The 17,508-nt window shown below is 43.0% G+C and overlaps 1 protein-coding gene across 7 annotated transcripts in view; it reads left to right on the top strand.

Moving 5' to 3' along the window:
• The window catches only part of LOC143032005 (uncharacterized), a 529,471-nt gene that overhangs the window by 41,787 nt on the left and 470,176 nt on the right, over positions 1-17,508 (top strand). The window contains exon 2 of one of the 7 annotated variants that reach the window (XM_076196464.1): positions 8,459-8,676. The exons of the other annotated variants lie outside the window; for them this stretch is intronic. Coding sequence (XP_076052579.1) covers positions 8,563-8,676 — 114 coding nt within the window. The 5' untranslated portion in view covers positions 8,459-8,562. The remainder of the gene's footprint in view (positions 1-8,458; positions 8,677-17,508) is intronic. 7 annotated transcript variants of the gene reach the window in all.

Raw genomic sequence — 17,508 nt, 5'->3', positions numbered from 1 at the left:
AACGTGGAGAAATTTGTGGCATCCTTCAAAGACCCCAAGAAGGCCCCTAGCACTGCCTCATTTGCATCAGTGAAAGCTGCCTGTGAGGACCCACTCTCCGTCGCAAAGCTACAATTCTTCATCTATGTAGCTAAACAACTCCAGCCATTCCTTCAGAGGTTTCAAACAGATGCACCCATGGCACCGTTCTTGGGACAGAAGCTAAAGGAAGTGGTTGTTGCGCTCATGGGACGTTTCATCAAAAAAGAAGTTCTGGACAAAGCAGACACCATGCAGAAACTGGCCAACCTGGACCTCAAGGACCAGAAGAAGCAGATGCTGCCAAAACTTGTAGATCTGGGATTTGCTGCTCGAGAGTCTGTGAAGAAAGCTGCTGAGAAGAAACTGGTCAGTGATTTGAAGGTCCTGGCATTCAAGAATGAGTGTGTGACACTGCTATCAGAGCTCACATCCAAGATGTTGGACAAGAGTCCCTTGAAACTGTCCCTGGTTCGATATCTCTCTGCACTGGCTCCAGATAAACTAGTTGCTCCTTCTACAGATGCGGCGACGAAGTTCCAGAAAATCCTCCAGATGCTTCTGAATGCCAACAGGCTGTCCGGGGAAGAGTGCGATGAGCTCCTTGCTCAGTACAAGGCGTTTGGCAGTGAGATGAGGCAGGAACATGCAGCAGATTTCAAGAACTTCACCCCAGATAGTGAGAGGCTGGACATATTTCTGGGCCAGTACTTTAAAGACCACAAGTACAGCAAGCTCTGGTCTGTTTTCAAGATGCTTCTCACAGTCTCCCATGGTCAGGCATCAGTAGAAAGGGGTTATTCTGTGAACAAGGACCTCCTGGTTCAGAACATGCAGGAGAAGACTATTGTAACTCTTCGTACAGTCTATGACAGTATCCAAGCCACGGGCCAGCACTTCACTGAGTTACCCTTCACTCCCAGACTGAAAAGGCATGTCAGGGCATCAAGGATGAGATACCAACAGTACCTCGCGGATCAGAAGAAGTCACAGACAGATAATGAGAAATCCTCAAAGAGAAAGGCACTACAAGAGGATATCCAGTCAGCAGAGAAAAAGAGGAAGCTCTTGAAAGATAGTATGGAGTCAATGACCAAGGAAGCAGACCAGCTGGCAAAGAAGGCAGAAACAGAACATGACTTCACTTTGCTGGCTAAGTCCAATGCTTTCAGACTGAAAGTTTGTTTCTGAGAAGGCGGATGAAAATCTCAAACTGGAAAAGAAACTACAAGACCTCAAGCAGAAACTGAAATCAATGGAGTGACTATTTTCAAGAAAGAGCAAAGAATGAATTATACCTGATACTCTGATATATATATATATATATATATATATATATATATATATATATATATATATATTGTAATCTAACAGAGGAAGACTGCATAGTGTAATAAAGTGGGTGGAATCGGCTGGCTGTAAGGGGTGGAGGAGGCCAGAAAGATCAGTTTGTATTTGAAAATTGTTTCAGATATTCCGCTCAAAGTCCTGGAAATTTGATGATTTTTATCCTGGAATATCCTGGAAAAGTCCTGGAATTTAGTTTTCAATTTTCTGTGGGAACCTTGGAGTGAATGGTTTGAGGTAAAGGTGGGACTTTGTCAGGGATGTGTTATGTCACCCTGGCTGTTCAATCTATACATGGATGGGGGTGGTGTGAGAGGTGAATGCAAGGGTGGTGGGTCAGGGGTTGGAGATGGTTAAAGAAAATGGAGAAACGAGGGAAATAAGCCAGTTGTTTACTGACGACACCGCACTTGTAGCAGGATAAGAAGAGGGATTGAGGAAGTTAGTGACAGAGCATGAGAAGGTGTGTGAAAGAAGGAAGCTGAAGATAAATGTGGGCAAAAGTAAGATGATGAAATGTAAAAGGGAAGAGAATGACAGCAGGCTGGAAGTGAGCATTAAGGGTGAGAGACTGGGGGAAGTGGATAGTTTTGGATACTTGGGTGCAAATGTGGCACGAAAGGGAGGAGTGGAGGTGGAGGTAGAATGTAGATTGAGAGAAGCGAGTAAATGCCTTGGTGGATTAAAAAGTGTAATGAGAAGTAGACATTTGGGAATGGATGCTAAGAGGAGGTTATACGAAGGAGTGATTGTGCCGACAGGACTGTATGGGACAGAAACATGGAACATAAGAGAGGAAGAGAGAAGGAGTTTGAATGTGTTTGAGATGAAATGTCTGAGAAGTATGATAGGAGTTACTAGGCTAAATAGTGAGAAATGAGGAGATGAGGAGGAGAACAGGGGTGGAAAGGGAGTTGGGAGATAGGGTTGATGAAAGAGTATTAGGATGGTTTGGACACATGGAAAGAATGAATGAAGAAAGATTAGTAAAAGAGGTGTGGAAGGAGTGAATATGAGGGGGGTCCTAGGATGAGATGGATGGATGGAGTAAAAGGGGAATTACAAAAGAGAGGAAGGACATGAGAGGACAGAAGATAGGGTTGAATGGAGAAGGGTTGTGTATGGATGATGCTGTGATACATAAGGGGGAGTGGGTGGGGGATGGAGAGTGAGGAAGTATGTATGAGAAATAATTTACGCAGCCTGAGGGGATTTCTCCCCGTCTTCTCCTTTTCTGCATGAGGGGATGGAGAGGGGGGGGGGTCGCCGAATTAATGAAGTGCCTTTGCTATGGATGTGCTGGGTCTTGCGACACTGCCTCTGACCCATGGCATTGGACAGGATGCAGGGATGACCCGTCATCCATGAGGTGCCAAGATGAGAGGAAGGGAGAAGGGTGGAGGGGAGTGGAATATGTAGGGGATGGAATGGGTGGGAGTGGTTTCTATGCCTTTTTCTTTTTGGCCCCCCCCCCCCCCGTGTAAGGGGGAAAAAAGCCTTTGGTATATGTAGGTATGTATGTCTTACCCAATCTCTTTTTTCCTTTATTAATTCTATCACAGTGTCCTTTGTACTTTCATTCATTTGTTCGATGACTATTTCTTTAAATAGTATTTTATGGTTTTCTTTGTCTTTCATTTGGTTTTTAATTTCTATCATGTTTGGTTTTTCTATATTTTCACCAACTTTGCCTGCTTCTATTAGTATCTTCTCATTAACTTCCCTCAACAAAGTTTCATTTATATTTGTGTCATCATTTTTCATCTTTTCATTATAGTTTTTTACTTTAGCCAGTTCCTTTTTCATTTCTTCCATTTCCCTAATTAATAGTGCATTTTCCTTTCTCAATTCACTTACTTCTTTGTATAATTGGTTATGTTCCCTTTTCCATTCAACAATATCCCTTTTCATTTCAAATATTTCTTGGTTTATTAGTATGCTTTTGAGGTCCATAGCTCTTCCTGTCCTGAATCCATGGAATAACTCGTCTTCATATCTAGGACTATCATACATACATACATATACCAAGGCTTTTTCCACCTTACAAGGGGGGTAGCCAAAAAGAAAAAGGCATAAAATCATTCCCACCCATTCCATCCCTGAATACACTCCACACCCCTCCACCCTCCCTCATATCTTAGCACCTCCTGAATGACGGGTCATCCCTGCGCCTTGTCCACTGCCTTGGGTCAGAAGCAGTGTCGCAAGACACAGCACATCCACAGCAAGGCCGCTTCATTAAATCGGCGACCCCTCCTCTCCGTCCCCCCATTGCATAGAATGAGAGGACGGGGAGAAATCCCTTCGGGCTGCGTCAAATTTTGCTCACACATACTACCTCACCCCCCATCCACCCGCCCATTCCACCTCATGCAATCACAACATCATCCATATACAACCACTCTCCATTCACCCCTATCATCTGTCCTCTCCCGTCCTTCCTCAACAGACATTCCCCTCTTCCCCAAAGCCCCCTTCACCCCATCCATCCACCTCATCCTAAGACGCCCCCTCATGTTCACTCCCTCCACATCTGCCTTCCACACCTCTTTTACTAGTCTTTCTTCACTCATTCTTTCCATGTGTCCAAACCATCCTAATATTCTTTCATCAACCCTATCTCCCAGCTCCCTTTACACCCCCGTTCTCCTCCTCACCTCCTCATTTCTCACTCTATCTAGCCTAGTAACCCCCATCATACTTCTCAGACACCTCATCTCAAACACATTCAAACTCCTTCTCTCTTCTTCTCTTATGTTCCATGTTTCTGCCCCATACAGTGCTGTTGGCACAATCACTCCTTCATATAGTCTCCTCTTAGCATCCATTCCCAAATGTCTATTCCTCATCACACTCTTTAATCCACCAAGGCATTTACTCGCTTCTCTCAATCTACATTCTACCTCCACTTTCACTCCACCTTTCCCTGCCACATTTGCACCCAAGTATCTAAAACTATCCACTTCCTCCTAATCCTATCAACCAAGATCCTCCCATAAGCCTTCCCAACTACACTCAACAAGCTAATCCCTCTGAAACTACTACATTCACACTTGTCCCCTTTTCCCTTGTAAAGAGGAACTATACGGGCACTCCTCCAGTCTCCGGCACTCTACCCTCTCTCCAACAAACATTAAATAACCTCACCAACCAGTCCACCATCACTGTACCTCCCTTTTTCAGACATTCCGCATGGCATCCATCCAGACCAGGTGCCTTACCTGCTTTCATCATCTTAACAACTGCCTTCACTTCATCCTTCCTTATTTCTCCTCCATTCTCCTCATTCATCACTCTCATTTTCTTTGCATTTCCCACTGCAGCAATCTTTCCTTCCCTATCCTCCTTCACATTAAGCAACTCCCTAAAATATTCTGCCCATCTTCCCCTTACTTCCTTCTCTTCCATTATCATCTCTCCATCTGCACCTTTTACCTTTTCTTCTCTACTTGATTCACCTCCTCTTCCTATCTTAATTTCTTTCCAAAACATCTTTTTTATTACTTTCAAAATTTTCTGTCAAACTCTTACCCCATTTCACATCAGCTCTCCTCTTTGCAACCTTTACCTTTTGCTTTACTTCTCTTTTCTTTTCTTTGTACCTCTCATATGACTCCCTCGTCCTATTTTGTAACTAATCTGTGAAAGCTCGCTTCTTCTCTTCTACAACCTTTTTTGTTTCCTCATCCCACCATTCACTACCCTTTCTTCTATTTTTTCTAACCACTGCCAAAGGCATTTCATACTCATATCTAATCTTCTTTTGGTTGTCTCAGCGTATGTCTTTTTTTTTTTTTTTTTTCTTAAGCACTTTACTACATCATGGTTCCACTCACCATTGCTCCCCTTTAGTGTGTTTACAACTAGGTAAAGCTCCACTTTTTGGTCGATGAATCGCTAGAATTAGTGCTAGCTCGTGGACCGTTCTCAGGTACATCCGATTTGTTCGACTGTCAGTGTGTGTATGTGTTAATGATATTTTGATGCAGTCTGAAGGGATTTCTCTCCATCTTCAATGTTTCTGCATGAGGAGACAGAGAAGGGGGTATCATTGATTACATGAAGTGGCCTTGCTGTAGATGTGCTGTGTCTTGCTGCATTGCCTCAGACCCAGGGTGATGGACGAGATGCAGGGATGACCTATCATCCATGAAGAGCCAAAATGAAAGGGAGGGAGTGGTGGTGGATGGGAGTGGAATGGGTGGAGATGAAATGGTTGGGAGTGGATTTATGCCTTTTGACTTTAGCTATTTCCATGGTAAGAGGGAAAGAGCCCTTGGAATGTGTATATATTTATTTTCTTATTTCCATTCTTTCCACATCCATGGAAAGAATGAGTGAAAAGAGACTAATTAAAGAGGTGTGGAAGGCAGAGGTGGAGGGAGTGAACTTGAGGGGTGACCAACGATGAAATGGATAGGATAAAAGGGGCATTGAGCAAAAAGGAAATGTCTTTTGAGCAAGGAAGGGAGAAAACAGGAGATAGGGTTGAATGGGGAATTGCTGTGTACAGATGATACTGTGATGCAAAGTAGAGAGGGGGTGGAGGATGTGGGGAGTTAGAGAGTGGTTATGCATGAACGACATTTTGACGCAGACTGAAGGGGTTTCTCCCTGTCTTCTCTTTTTTTGCAAGAGGGGACAGAGCTGGAGGGTTGCCAATTAAGTGAGGGATCCTTGCTGTGAATGTGTTGTGTCTTGCTGCATTGCTTCTGACCCAGGGCAGTAGACAGGATGCAGGGATGACCTGTCATCCATGAGGAGCTAAGATGAGAGGGAAGAAAAGGTGGTGGATGGGTGTTGAATGGGTGGGAATGAAGTGGGTAGGAGTGGGTATATGCCTTTTGACCTGGCTACTTCTCTGATAAGGGAGAAAAAGCCCTTGGTATATAGATATATATATATATATATATATATATATATATATATATATGTGTGTATACTAGTCTTTCTTCACTCATTCTATCCATGTGTCCAAACCATCCCAATATTCTTTCATCAACCCTATCTCCCAACTCCCTTTCCACCCCTGTTCTCCTCCTCACCTCCTCATTTCTCACTCTATCTAGCCTAGTAACCCCCATCATACTTCTCAGACACCTCATCTCAAACACATTCAAACTCCTTTTCTTTTCCTCTCTTATGTTCCATGTTTCTGCCCCATACAGACTAGTAAAAGAGGTATGAAAGACTAGTAAAAGAGGTATGGAAAGCAGATGTGGAGGGAGTGAACATGAGGGGACGTCCTAGGATGAGGTGGATGGATGGGGTGAAGGGGGCTTTGGGGAAGAGGGGAATGTCTGTTGAGGAAGGATGGGAGAGGACAGAAGACAGGGGCGAATGGAGAATGGTTGTATATGGATGATGTTGTGATGCATGAGGTGGAATGGGCGGGGGGATGGGAGGTGAGGTAGTATGTTTGAGCAAAATTTGATGCAGCCCGAAGGGATTTCTCCCCGTCTTCTCTTTTTATGCAATAGGGGGACGGAGAGGGGGGGTCGCCGATTTAATGAAGCGGCCTTGCTGTGGATGTGCTGTGTCTTGCGACACTGCTTCTGACCCAGGGCAGTGGACAAGGTGCAGGGATGACCCGTCATCCAGGAGGTGCTAAGATAAGAGGGAGGGTGTGGAGTGTATTCAGGGATGGAATGGGTGGGAATGATTTTATGCCTTTTCCTTTTTGGCTACCTCCCTTATAAGGGGGAAAAAGCCTTGGTATATGTATGTATGTATCGTATATTTCCGTGTGTAAGACGACATTGTATAAGACGAGATACAAAATTAGAGCAAATTTTTATGAATCTATCTCATATCGGTAGTATAAGACGACTGTTAAAATACAAAAGCATCAGTGTATCAAACCTACCGTACAAAAATAATTGTTTTGATTACGTTTATCAGCTGTTTTTTCCGCTTTTTCTCTTTTCTTTCTCATTACTTAACTGTATCCTTATACCAGATAAATTACTTACTGTATCCTTATAAATTCAAAATAAATGAAATAAAGCAAATCATGTATCATGATTTTCTGAGAACACACGTCAACTAACAAAAATGATTTGTTTACGCTCCTGGTTCGACTACTGTAATATACTTTTTTTTTATTGATAAACGTTTTATGTACTGAAATCCAAAGTTTTTATTTTCAGTCTTAAAAATTACTGAAAAGTTATCAAAAGAAAAAGGTTGCTATGAACGCAACCAGTGCTCGATGTTTACATTTTTTTCAGCTGTGTTAAATGTGTTTACATAGAGTACTTAAAAGTACTGTAGTTTCATTAATATAGAATTATTCCTCAAATTTATTAACAATTGCCATTTACTATAAAGATATGCCAATAATATATAATGTAAATATGGTTTAATTACCTTTATTACCAGCTCGCTGGCTGAGTGGGTTAGGGTGTCGTTACTTGCGGCGAAGGTCGAGGGGATGGCGGTTCGAATCCTGCCACCAGCGAAGTTGAACCAAGGGCATGGTTTGTTAAATTCCACGCTACAAAGCCCTCTGTGAGGGGCACTGTCCTAGCCCCCCGATAGGGGGGAGTTTGTGACGTTAAACAATATCATCATTACCAGTTCTTATCATAATGTGAATCATTTCCTGTGTATCGGTGGTTATCGGCAGGCTAGCCTACCAAGTCATCTCATGTAGAATTCAAGGTCTGATTTTTATAATGGTAGTATAAGACGACCCCCCATTTTAAGGGGTGAATTTTTGGATTTTAGGGTCGTCTTATATGTGGAAATATACGGTATGTATGTGTATATATATATATATATATATATATATATATATATATATATATATAAATTGATTTATTATTCATGCCTGTCTGCAGTGCGAGTATTAGTGTTTGGCGTATCCTGATATATAGCCATTCTAAAATGCTTTTGTAATTTTTGTTGATTTCTGTTTCCCTTTTTTTAGTCTGTTGCTTGTCAAAAGCCTTATTATCTATTGCCAGTATGACTTATCAAGTGCCAATTTCTTGCTGAAGCCTGCCAATACACTTTTCTTGCTCAAATATTTTTAGATATTAATTTATTGAAGGAAAGTTGATATTAAAAACAAATCTTGATCTTATTTCAGAAAATGTAGATGTATCATTACATACAAATAGGGAAGGAGCTGCCAAGCTGGAGGTGGTTCCTGCCCTTCTTCACCAGTGGCTTAGTCTTGGTATTGATGGCTTCATGTTCCTTGACATTGAAAAATTGGTGTCTGAAGATGGGCTCCTTAACTCAATGCATCAGTGGCGCAATGTCCTAGATTCTTACCACCGAGGACATTTAGACCGGATAATGATGGTGAGTGTGATCAGATCTGTGTTGTAAGTTGTCGTCAGTTCCCTTTTCTAGAAAGGGTCTTCGTACACCATTTCCATGCACATATCAAACATGCACAGGTTCCCACAGATTGCATGTGTGTATGCATTCATTGTGCACATGCATCCCTTCAAATGTGCACATCTGACTCGCAGATTGTTAGTATGTGTGTTTCACCTGAGCACACTCACACACCCACAGTTTGCATGTGTGTTTGCATGTCCATGACTTACATATAGTGAGCTCATATGTGTGTTAATGTGTATTCATGCATACACACACAGACATATCATTTGCGAGTTGTGAATACCTGCTTGCCTGCATGTGATACATGGACATGTCCAACTCACAGGTTGCATATATTTACCTAGTTGTATTAAATAGGAAGGGAAATTATGCTTGTAGTGACCCATCTTTGTATCTCTCAACATCTACTTTGTTCTTATTCTTGTATGGTGTTTGCACACACTATTGTTTTGTCTAATTTGTTCCAGACATCCACCACTCTGTGGAAAACTTTTTCTCTTTTTTTGTCAGATCTCTTCTATAACTCCTTTTTGAGTTTCATTTCATGTCCCTGTTTTTCTTTTATCCTACTTTAATAAGTCTTCTCTGTCAAGGACTTCCATGCCTTTCATGATTCTGTAAATGGCCAACAGATCTCCTATATATCTTCTTTGTTTCAGGGTTTGTAGTTCTAGTTTGGACAATTTTGTTTGTATGTCAATTTTGAAAGTGTTGGGGCCATCTTTGTCGTTGCTTTATGTAATCTGTGAGGTGTTCTTGTGTGTGGCATTTGCATATGTGCATGCATGCAAATAAACACATGGGCACACATGCATATGTTTCTATGAGTGTGCACATGTACAGGCATGTATTTACCTATTTGTATTTTAAGGGGTGAGAGCTATGCTCATAGTGACCCATTTTTGTATCTCTCCACATCCAGTTTGTTCTTAAAATCTTGTATACTTTCGACACTTGCTATTTTCCTGTTTAGTTTGTTCCAGACATCAATCACTCTGTGGGAAGCTATTCTTTTTCAAATCTCTTCTGTAACTGTCCTTCTTTAGCTTCTTCTCGTGTCCTCTTGTTTCTCTTCTGTCCCATTTGAATAAGTCATCTCTATCAAGAACTTTCATCCCTTTTATAATTCTGTTGATAGATGTAATTTATCTAATCTTTGTTCATATGTCAAATTTGAGAGTGTAGGTGCCATTTTTGTCACTACTCTTTAAATTCTTTCTAATTTCTTTGTTTTTTGTACGAGGTGCCCATACTCCAATTTAGGCCTTATCAATGTAATTAATTATTTTCTTTACCATTTCTTTATCCATGTAGTCGAAGGCCACTTACATTGATCTTAATAAGTTAAAAGTCTCTCCAACTAGTTTATTGACATGTTTATCAGGTGTGAAGTCACTTGAGGTAATTACTCATAGGTCCTTTTCTAAGTCGACTTTTTTGACTTCCTTGGTACCAATTTTGTATTGACCTGATATTCTATTTTTGCTTTTTCCAAATTCCATTATACTGCATTTCTTAATGTTAAAGTTCACTTCACACCTCTGATTCCATTTCCATATTTTGTCTAGGTCTTCGTGAAGCATTCTGCAATCTTCTTCTGTGCTTACTTTCTTAAGTAATTTGGCATCATCAGTAAAGAAGTTCATGTAACACTTCAGTCCCTCATCCATATAATTTATATATATGGCAAACATTAAAGGAGCCAACACAGAACCCTGTGGGATGCCACTTATCATATCTTCCCAGTTTTAGTTCTTGTCTCTAAGTACCACTCATTTTTCTTCCACTCAAAAAATCTTTCATCCATTCCAGTAGCTTACCTTGTATTCCTCCCATTATTTCAAATTTTCTTATTAGCTTTCTATGTACTGTAGTACTTTGTCAAAGGCCTTCTGCAAGTCCAAGAAGGCGCAATCTGCCCAGCCATCTCTTGTATTATTTCTAGGAGCTGTCAATAGTTTTTATGAGAGTAGTAGAGCATGTGTCATGATTAGAAATGGAGAGAGTGAGTGGTTCGAGGTAAAGGTGGGACTTCATCAAGGATGCGTTATGTCTCCCTAGTTGTTCAACTTATACATGGATGGGGTAGTGCGAGAGGTAAATGCAAGGGTGGAGGGTCAGGGATTGGAGATGGTTAAAGAAAATGGAGAAAATTGGGAGGTGAGCCAGCTGTTGTTTGCGAACGACACTGCACTTGTGCAGGATCGGAGGAGGCATTGAGGAAGTTGGTGGCAGAGTTTGGGAGAGTGTGTGAAAGATGAAAGCTGAAGATGAATGTGGGTAAAAATAAGGTGATGAGATGTACCAGGGGTGAAAGTGGCAGCAGACTGGAAATGAGCATCAAGGGAGAGTGACTGGAGGAAGTGGATAGTTTTAGATACTTGGGTGCAAATGTGGCAGGAAAAGGTGGAGTGGAGGTGGAGGTAGAATGTAAATTGAGAGAAGTGAGTAAATGCCTTGGTTGATTAAAAAGTGTAATGAGGAATAGACATTTGAGAATGGATGCTAAGAGGAGACTGTATGAAGGAGTGATTGTGCCAACAGCACTGTATTGGGCAGAAACATGGAACATAAGAGAGGAAGAGAGAAGAAGTTTGAATGTGTTGGAGATGAGGTGTCTGAGAAGTATGATAGGGGTTACTAGGCTAGATAGAGTGAGAAATGAGGAGGTGAGGAGGAGAACAGGGGTGGAAAGGGAGTTGGGAGATAGAGTTGATGAAAGAGTATTTGGATGGTTTGGACACATGGAAAGAATGAGTGAAGAAAGACTAGTAAAAGAGGTATGGAAGGCAGATGTGGAGGGAGTGAACATGAGGGGACGTCTAAGGATGAGATGAATGGATGGGGTTAAGGGGGCTTTGGGGAAGAGGGGAATGTCTGTTGAGGAACGATGGGAAAGGACAGAAGACGGGTGAATGGAGAATGGTTGTATATGGATGATGTTGTGATGCATGAGGTGGAATGGGCGGTGGCATGGGGGGTGAGGTAGTATGTGTGAGCAAAATTTGACGCAGCCCGAAGGGATTTCTCCCCGTCTTCTCCTTTTCTGCATGGGGGGACGGAGAGGGGGTTGCCGATTTAATGAAGCAGCCTTGCTGTGGATGTGCTGTGCCTTGCGACACTGCCTCTGACCCAGGGCAGTGGACAGGGTGCAGGTATGACCCATCATCCGGGAGGTGCTAAGATAAGAATGAGGGTGGAGGGGAGTGGAGTGTATTTAGGGATGGAATGGGTGGGAATGATTTTATGTTTTTTTCTTTTTGGCTACCTCCCATATAAGGGGGGAAAAGCCTTGGTATATGTATGTATGTAAAAACAAATTAAGTTTGTGGTACCCGATCTTCCACTTCTAAAGCCAAATTGTTTAGAGTTTAGTACTTTATTCTCCTCCAAGTGTTTGATCCATTTATTCCTGATAACCTTTTCACATATTTTTGCTACTGTGCATGTAAGGGGTACTGGTCTGAAGTTTGTAGGGTTTTCTTTGTTTCCTCCTTTATATATTGGTACAATGTTTGTTAGAGGTGAATGCTAGGGTAGTGAGTCAGGGATTGGAGATGGTTAAAGAAAATGGAGAAAAGTGGGAGGTGAGCCAGCTGTTGTTTGCGGACGACACTGCGCTTGTGGCAGGGTCAGAGGAGGGATTGAGGAAGCTGGTGGCAGAGTTTGGGAGAGTATGTGATAGAAGAAAGCTAAAGATAAATGTGGGCAAAAGTAAGGTGTTGAGATGTACAAGGGGTGAAAGTGGCAGTAGACTGGAAGTGAACATTAAGGGAGAGCGACTGGAGGAAGTGGATAGTTTTAGATACTTGGGTGCAAGTGTAGCAGGAAAAGGTGGAGTGAAGGTGGAGGTAGAATGTAGATTGAGAGAAGCGAGTAAATGCCTTGGTGGTTTAAAGAGTGTAATGAGGAATAGACATTTGGGAATGGATGCGAAGAGGAGACTGTATGAAGGAGTGATTGTGCCAACAGCACTGTATGGGGCAGAAACGTGGAACATAAGAGAAGAAGAGAGAAGGAGTTTGAATGTGTTTGAGATGAGGTGTCTGAGAAGTATGGTGGGGGTTACTAGGCTAGATAGAGTGAGAAATGAGGAGGTGAGGAGGAGAACAGGGGTGAAAAAGGATTTGGGAGATAGGGTTGATGAAAGAATATTAGGATGGTTTGGACACATGGAAAGAATGAGTGAAGAAAGACTAGTAAAAGAGGTATGGAAGGCAGATGTGGAGGGAGTGAACATGAGGGGACGTCCTAGGATGAGGTGGATGGATGGGGTGAAGGGGTCTTTGGGGAAGAGGGGAATGTCTGTTGAGGAAGGAAGGGAGAGGACGGAAGACAGAGGTGAGTGGAGAATGGTTGTATATGGATGATGTTGTGACTGCATGAGGAGGAATGGGCGGGGAAGTGGGGGGTGGGGTAGTATGTGTGAGTAAATTTTGACGCAGCCCGAAGGGATTTCTCCCCGTCCTCGCCTTATATGCAAAGGGGGACGGAGAGGGGGGGTCGCCGATTAAATGAAGCGGCCTCGCTGTGGATGTACTGTGTCTTGCGACACTGCTTCTGACCCAGGGCGGTGGGCAGGGTGCAGGGATGACCCGTCATCCAGGAGGTGCTCAGATGAGAGGAAGGGTGGGAGGGGTGTGGAGTGTATTTAGGGATGAAATGGGTGAGAGTGTTTTTATGCCTTTCCCTTTTTGGCTACCTCCCTTGGAAGGGGGAAAAACCCTTGGTATACGTATGTATGTACAATGTTTGCATATGGGGTATTGGCTGCATGTTATTGTGACAAAGTAGCATGCAGTTGATACTTTAGGATCTATATGGGGCGCTCCTATGGACCAGAGCCACACATCATTTTGTCTGTGATGAAGGAAAACACTGTTCATAGAGAAATGACACTTTTATACTACAACTGTCCCTCCATTATGCTGTCCCCCAACCCCTTGTTACTGTCCTGTACCATTTCTCTGAATATTCATTTCCTTTTTTTGCCTACCCTGTGGTGGGGGAAAAGAATGCTACCACCAAGTCTTTCCACTTGAGTCATAAAAGGCGACAAAAATGGGACAGGCGATGGGATTAGGAGTCCTGCAACCTGTTGCCCCAAAGGGGACATTCCTAAAAAAAGTAAAGGCATAAGAGGTCTAGGAGTTTTCCAACCAGTACCTTAAGGTTTGGGTCTTTTAACCTCTTCACTCCGGGGCACATCACACGTCTGGCAGCATTAGCTGCCCGACGTGTGATGTTGCGTCATAATAATCGCATACATGCATACATATACCAAGGCTTTTTCCCCCTTACAAGGGAGGTAGCCAAAAAGAAAAAGGCATAAAATCATTTCCACCCATTCCATCTCTGAATACACCCCACACCCCTCCACCCTCTCTCTTATCTTAGCATCTCCTGGATGACGGGTCATCCCTGCACCTTGTCCACTGCCCTGGGTCAGAAGCAGTGTCGCAAGACACAGCACATCCACAGCAAGGCCGCTTTATAAAATCGGCGACCCCCCCTCTCCGTCCCCCCATTGCATAAAAGGAGAGGACGGGAAGAAATCCCTTCGAGCTGTGTCAAATTTTGCTCACACATACTACCTCACCGCCCATCCCTCTTTCCATTCCACCTCATGCAATCACAACATTATCCATATACAACCATTCTCCATTCACCCCTGTCTTCTGTCCTTTCCCGTCCTTCCTCAACAGACATTCCCCTCTTCCCCAAAGCCCCCTTCACCCCATCCATCCACCTCATCCTAAGATGTCCCTTCATGTTCACTCCCTCCACATCTGCCTTCCACACCTCTTTTACTAGTCTTTCTTCACTCATTATTTCCATGTGTCCAAACCATCCTAATACTCTTTCATCAACCCTATCTCCCAGCTCCTTTTCCAACCCTGTTCTCCTCCTCACCTCCTCATTTCTCACTCCATCTAGCCTAGTAACCCCTATCATACTTCTCAGACACCTCATCTCAAACACATTCAAACTCCTTCTCTCTTCTTCTCTTATGTTCCATGTTTCTGCCCCATAGAGTGCTGTTGGCACAATCACTCCTTCATACAGTCTCCTCTTAGCATCCATTCCCAAATGTCTATTCCTCATTACACTCTTTAATCCACCAAGGCATTTACTCGCTTCTCTCAATTTACATTCTACCTCCACCTTCACTCCACCTTTTCCTGCCACATTTGCACTCAAGTATCTAAAACTATCCACTTCCTCCAGTCTCTCTCCCTTAATGCTCACTTCCAGTCCACTGCCACTTTCACCCCTTGTACATCTCATCACTCTTACTTTTACCCACATTTATCTTTAGCTTTCATCTATCACATACTCTCCCAAACTCTGCCACCAACTTCCTCAGTCCCTCCTCCGATCCGGCCACAAGCGCAGTGTCGTTTGCAAACAACAGCTGGCTCACCTCCCACTTTTCTCCATTTTCTTTAACCATCTCCAATCCCTGACCCACTACCCTTGCATGTACCTCTTGCACCACCCCATCCATTTATAAGTTGAACAGCCAGGGCAACATAACGCATCCTTGACAAAGTCCCTCCTTTACCTCGAACCACTCACTCTCTCCATTTCCAATCCTGACACAAGCTTTCCTACTCTCATAAAAACTCTTGACAGCTCCCAGAAGCTTTCCTCCTATCCCATATATCTGCATAACCTCCCACAGTGCCTTTGTGTCTACCCTATCATAAGCCTTTTCCAGATCCATAAAAGCCCAAAAAACATCCTTCCCTTTTCTCACATATCTGTCTTACCACAAAGATCTGATCTACACAACCTCTACCTGTCCTAAATCCACACTGTTCCTCACCAATTACTCCTTCTGTTCCTCTCCTAATCCTCTCAATCAAGATCCTCCCATAAGCCTTCCCAACTACACTTAACAATCTAATCCCTCTGAAACTACTACATTCACACTTGTCCCCTTTTCCCTTGTAAAGAGGAACTATACAGGCACTCCTCCAGTCCTCCAGCACTCTACCCTCTCTCCAGCAAACATTAAATAACCTCACCAGCCAGTCCACCATCACTGTACCTCCCTTATAATCGCATTATTGAAAATAAAGTCAGTGCTCAGTTGTTCATTCTCTTTCACCCGTGAATTCTGATAACCATAGAAAATATGATTAAGCCAGTTTAGAGAGAATGAAGGTTACTTAGGACTACAATAAATATAATCAAGACGGCGACGGCGGCATCATCGTGTACCCACTTGCTCCTCATGACGCCTACGTAGGCGTCACCGTATGGAAGTGGTTAATGTGCGTGGATGTGGTACAGATGAGAGTAAAAGGGAAGGGATAGGCAGTATGTTTGTGAGAAGAAAGATGGATGTGCTGGCTTCGAGTGAAACTAAAATGAAAGGGAGGGGCGAATGTGATTTTGGGAGTGTAATTGGGAGGTACTCAGGAGTGAAGAGGGGACAAGTGAGGGAAGGGGTGGCTATACTAGTAAGTGAAGAAGTAGGTAAATGTGTAGTGGAGTGGACGGAGGTTTCTTCAAGGTTGATGTGGATGAAAGTCAAGCAGGGAAGGGAGATGTGGGTTTTTGTAAGTGCGTATGGACCTGGTAGTGAGAAGAGCGTAGAGGAAAGGGAGGCTTTTTGGGTAGATTTAAATGAGTGCATAGAGGGATTAGGGAGAAATGTCAATGTAGTTGTATTGGGAGACCTTAATGCTAGGGTAGGAAATGAACCAATAGATGGAGTGATCAGGAAATATGGAGTTCCAGGTAAAAATTGTAGTGGAGAAATGATGGTGGATATGTGTCTTGAAAGAGAGTTGATGATAGCAAATACAGTGTTTAGGAAGAAAGTCAACCAGAAGTACACATGGGAAAGGGTGGTGGATGGAAGGGTGGCAGATAGAGCATTAATGGACTATATAATGGTGACCAGCAGTATGGTAGGAAGAGTTAAGGATGTACATGTTCTAAGGGGAGAGAGTGGGGGGAATATCAGATCATTTTCTGGTGGAAGGTAAATTGAGAGTGGAGAATAGGCGGAGAAAGAGGGAAAGGGCAGAAGGTAGGGAGGTACGTAGAGTGAACTGCTTAAATGAGAAAGAAAAGGAGAATAAGTATAAGAAGAAGCTGAGAGAGGAGTGGGAGGTAGTGAAGGATAGAGTAGAACTAGGAGTGGAGGAGGAATGGCAATGGTTCAAGGAGGGAGTCATAAGGTGTGCAAGGATGGTGTGTGGAACGAGGAGGGTGGGAGGAAATAGAAGGAAGGGTAGTGAATGGTGGGATGAGGAAGAGAAGAAGGGTGTAGAAGAGAAGAAGCAGGCTTTCATAGATTGGCTACAAATTAGGACAAGGGAATCGTATGAGAGGTACAAAGTAAAGAGAAGGGAAGTTAAGCATAAGATAAAGGAAGCAAAGAGGAGAGCAGATGTGAGATGGGGTAAGACTATGACAGAAAATTTTGAAAGCAATAAAAAGATGTTTTGGAAAGAAATTAAGAGGAAGAGGAGGTGAATCAAGTAGAGAAAAAAAAGTAAAAGGTGCAGATGGACAGATGATAATGGAAGAGAAGGCAGTGAGAGGAAGGTGGGTAGAGTATTTTAGGGAGTTGCTAAATGTGAAGGAGGATAGGGAGGGAAAGATAGCTGCAGTGGGAAATGCTAAGAAAATGAGAGTGATGAGTGAGGAAAATGGAGGAGAAATAGGGAAAGATGAAGTGAAAGCAGCTGTTAAGATGATGAGAGCAGGTAAAGCATCTGGGTTGGATGGATGCCATACAGAATGTCTGAAGAAAGGAGGTACAGTTAC

Source organism: Oratosquilla oratoria, chromosome 12 (assembly GCF_046742065.1).
Source record: "Oratosquilla oratoria isolate Oo_2021 chromosome 12, ASM4674206v1, whole genome shotgun sequence".
Taxonomy (NCBI): Eukaryota; Metazoa; Arthropoda; class Malacostraca; order Stomatopoda; family Squillidae; genus Oratosquilla; species Oratosquilla oratoria.
Note: the sequence above shows the minus strand (reverse complement) of the source record. Positions and strands in the feature narration are given on the sequence as shown.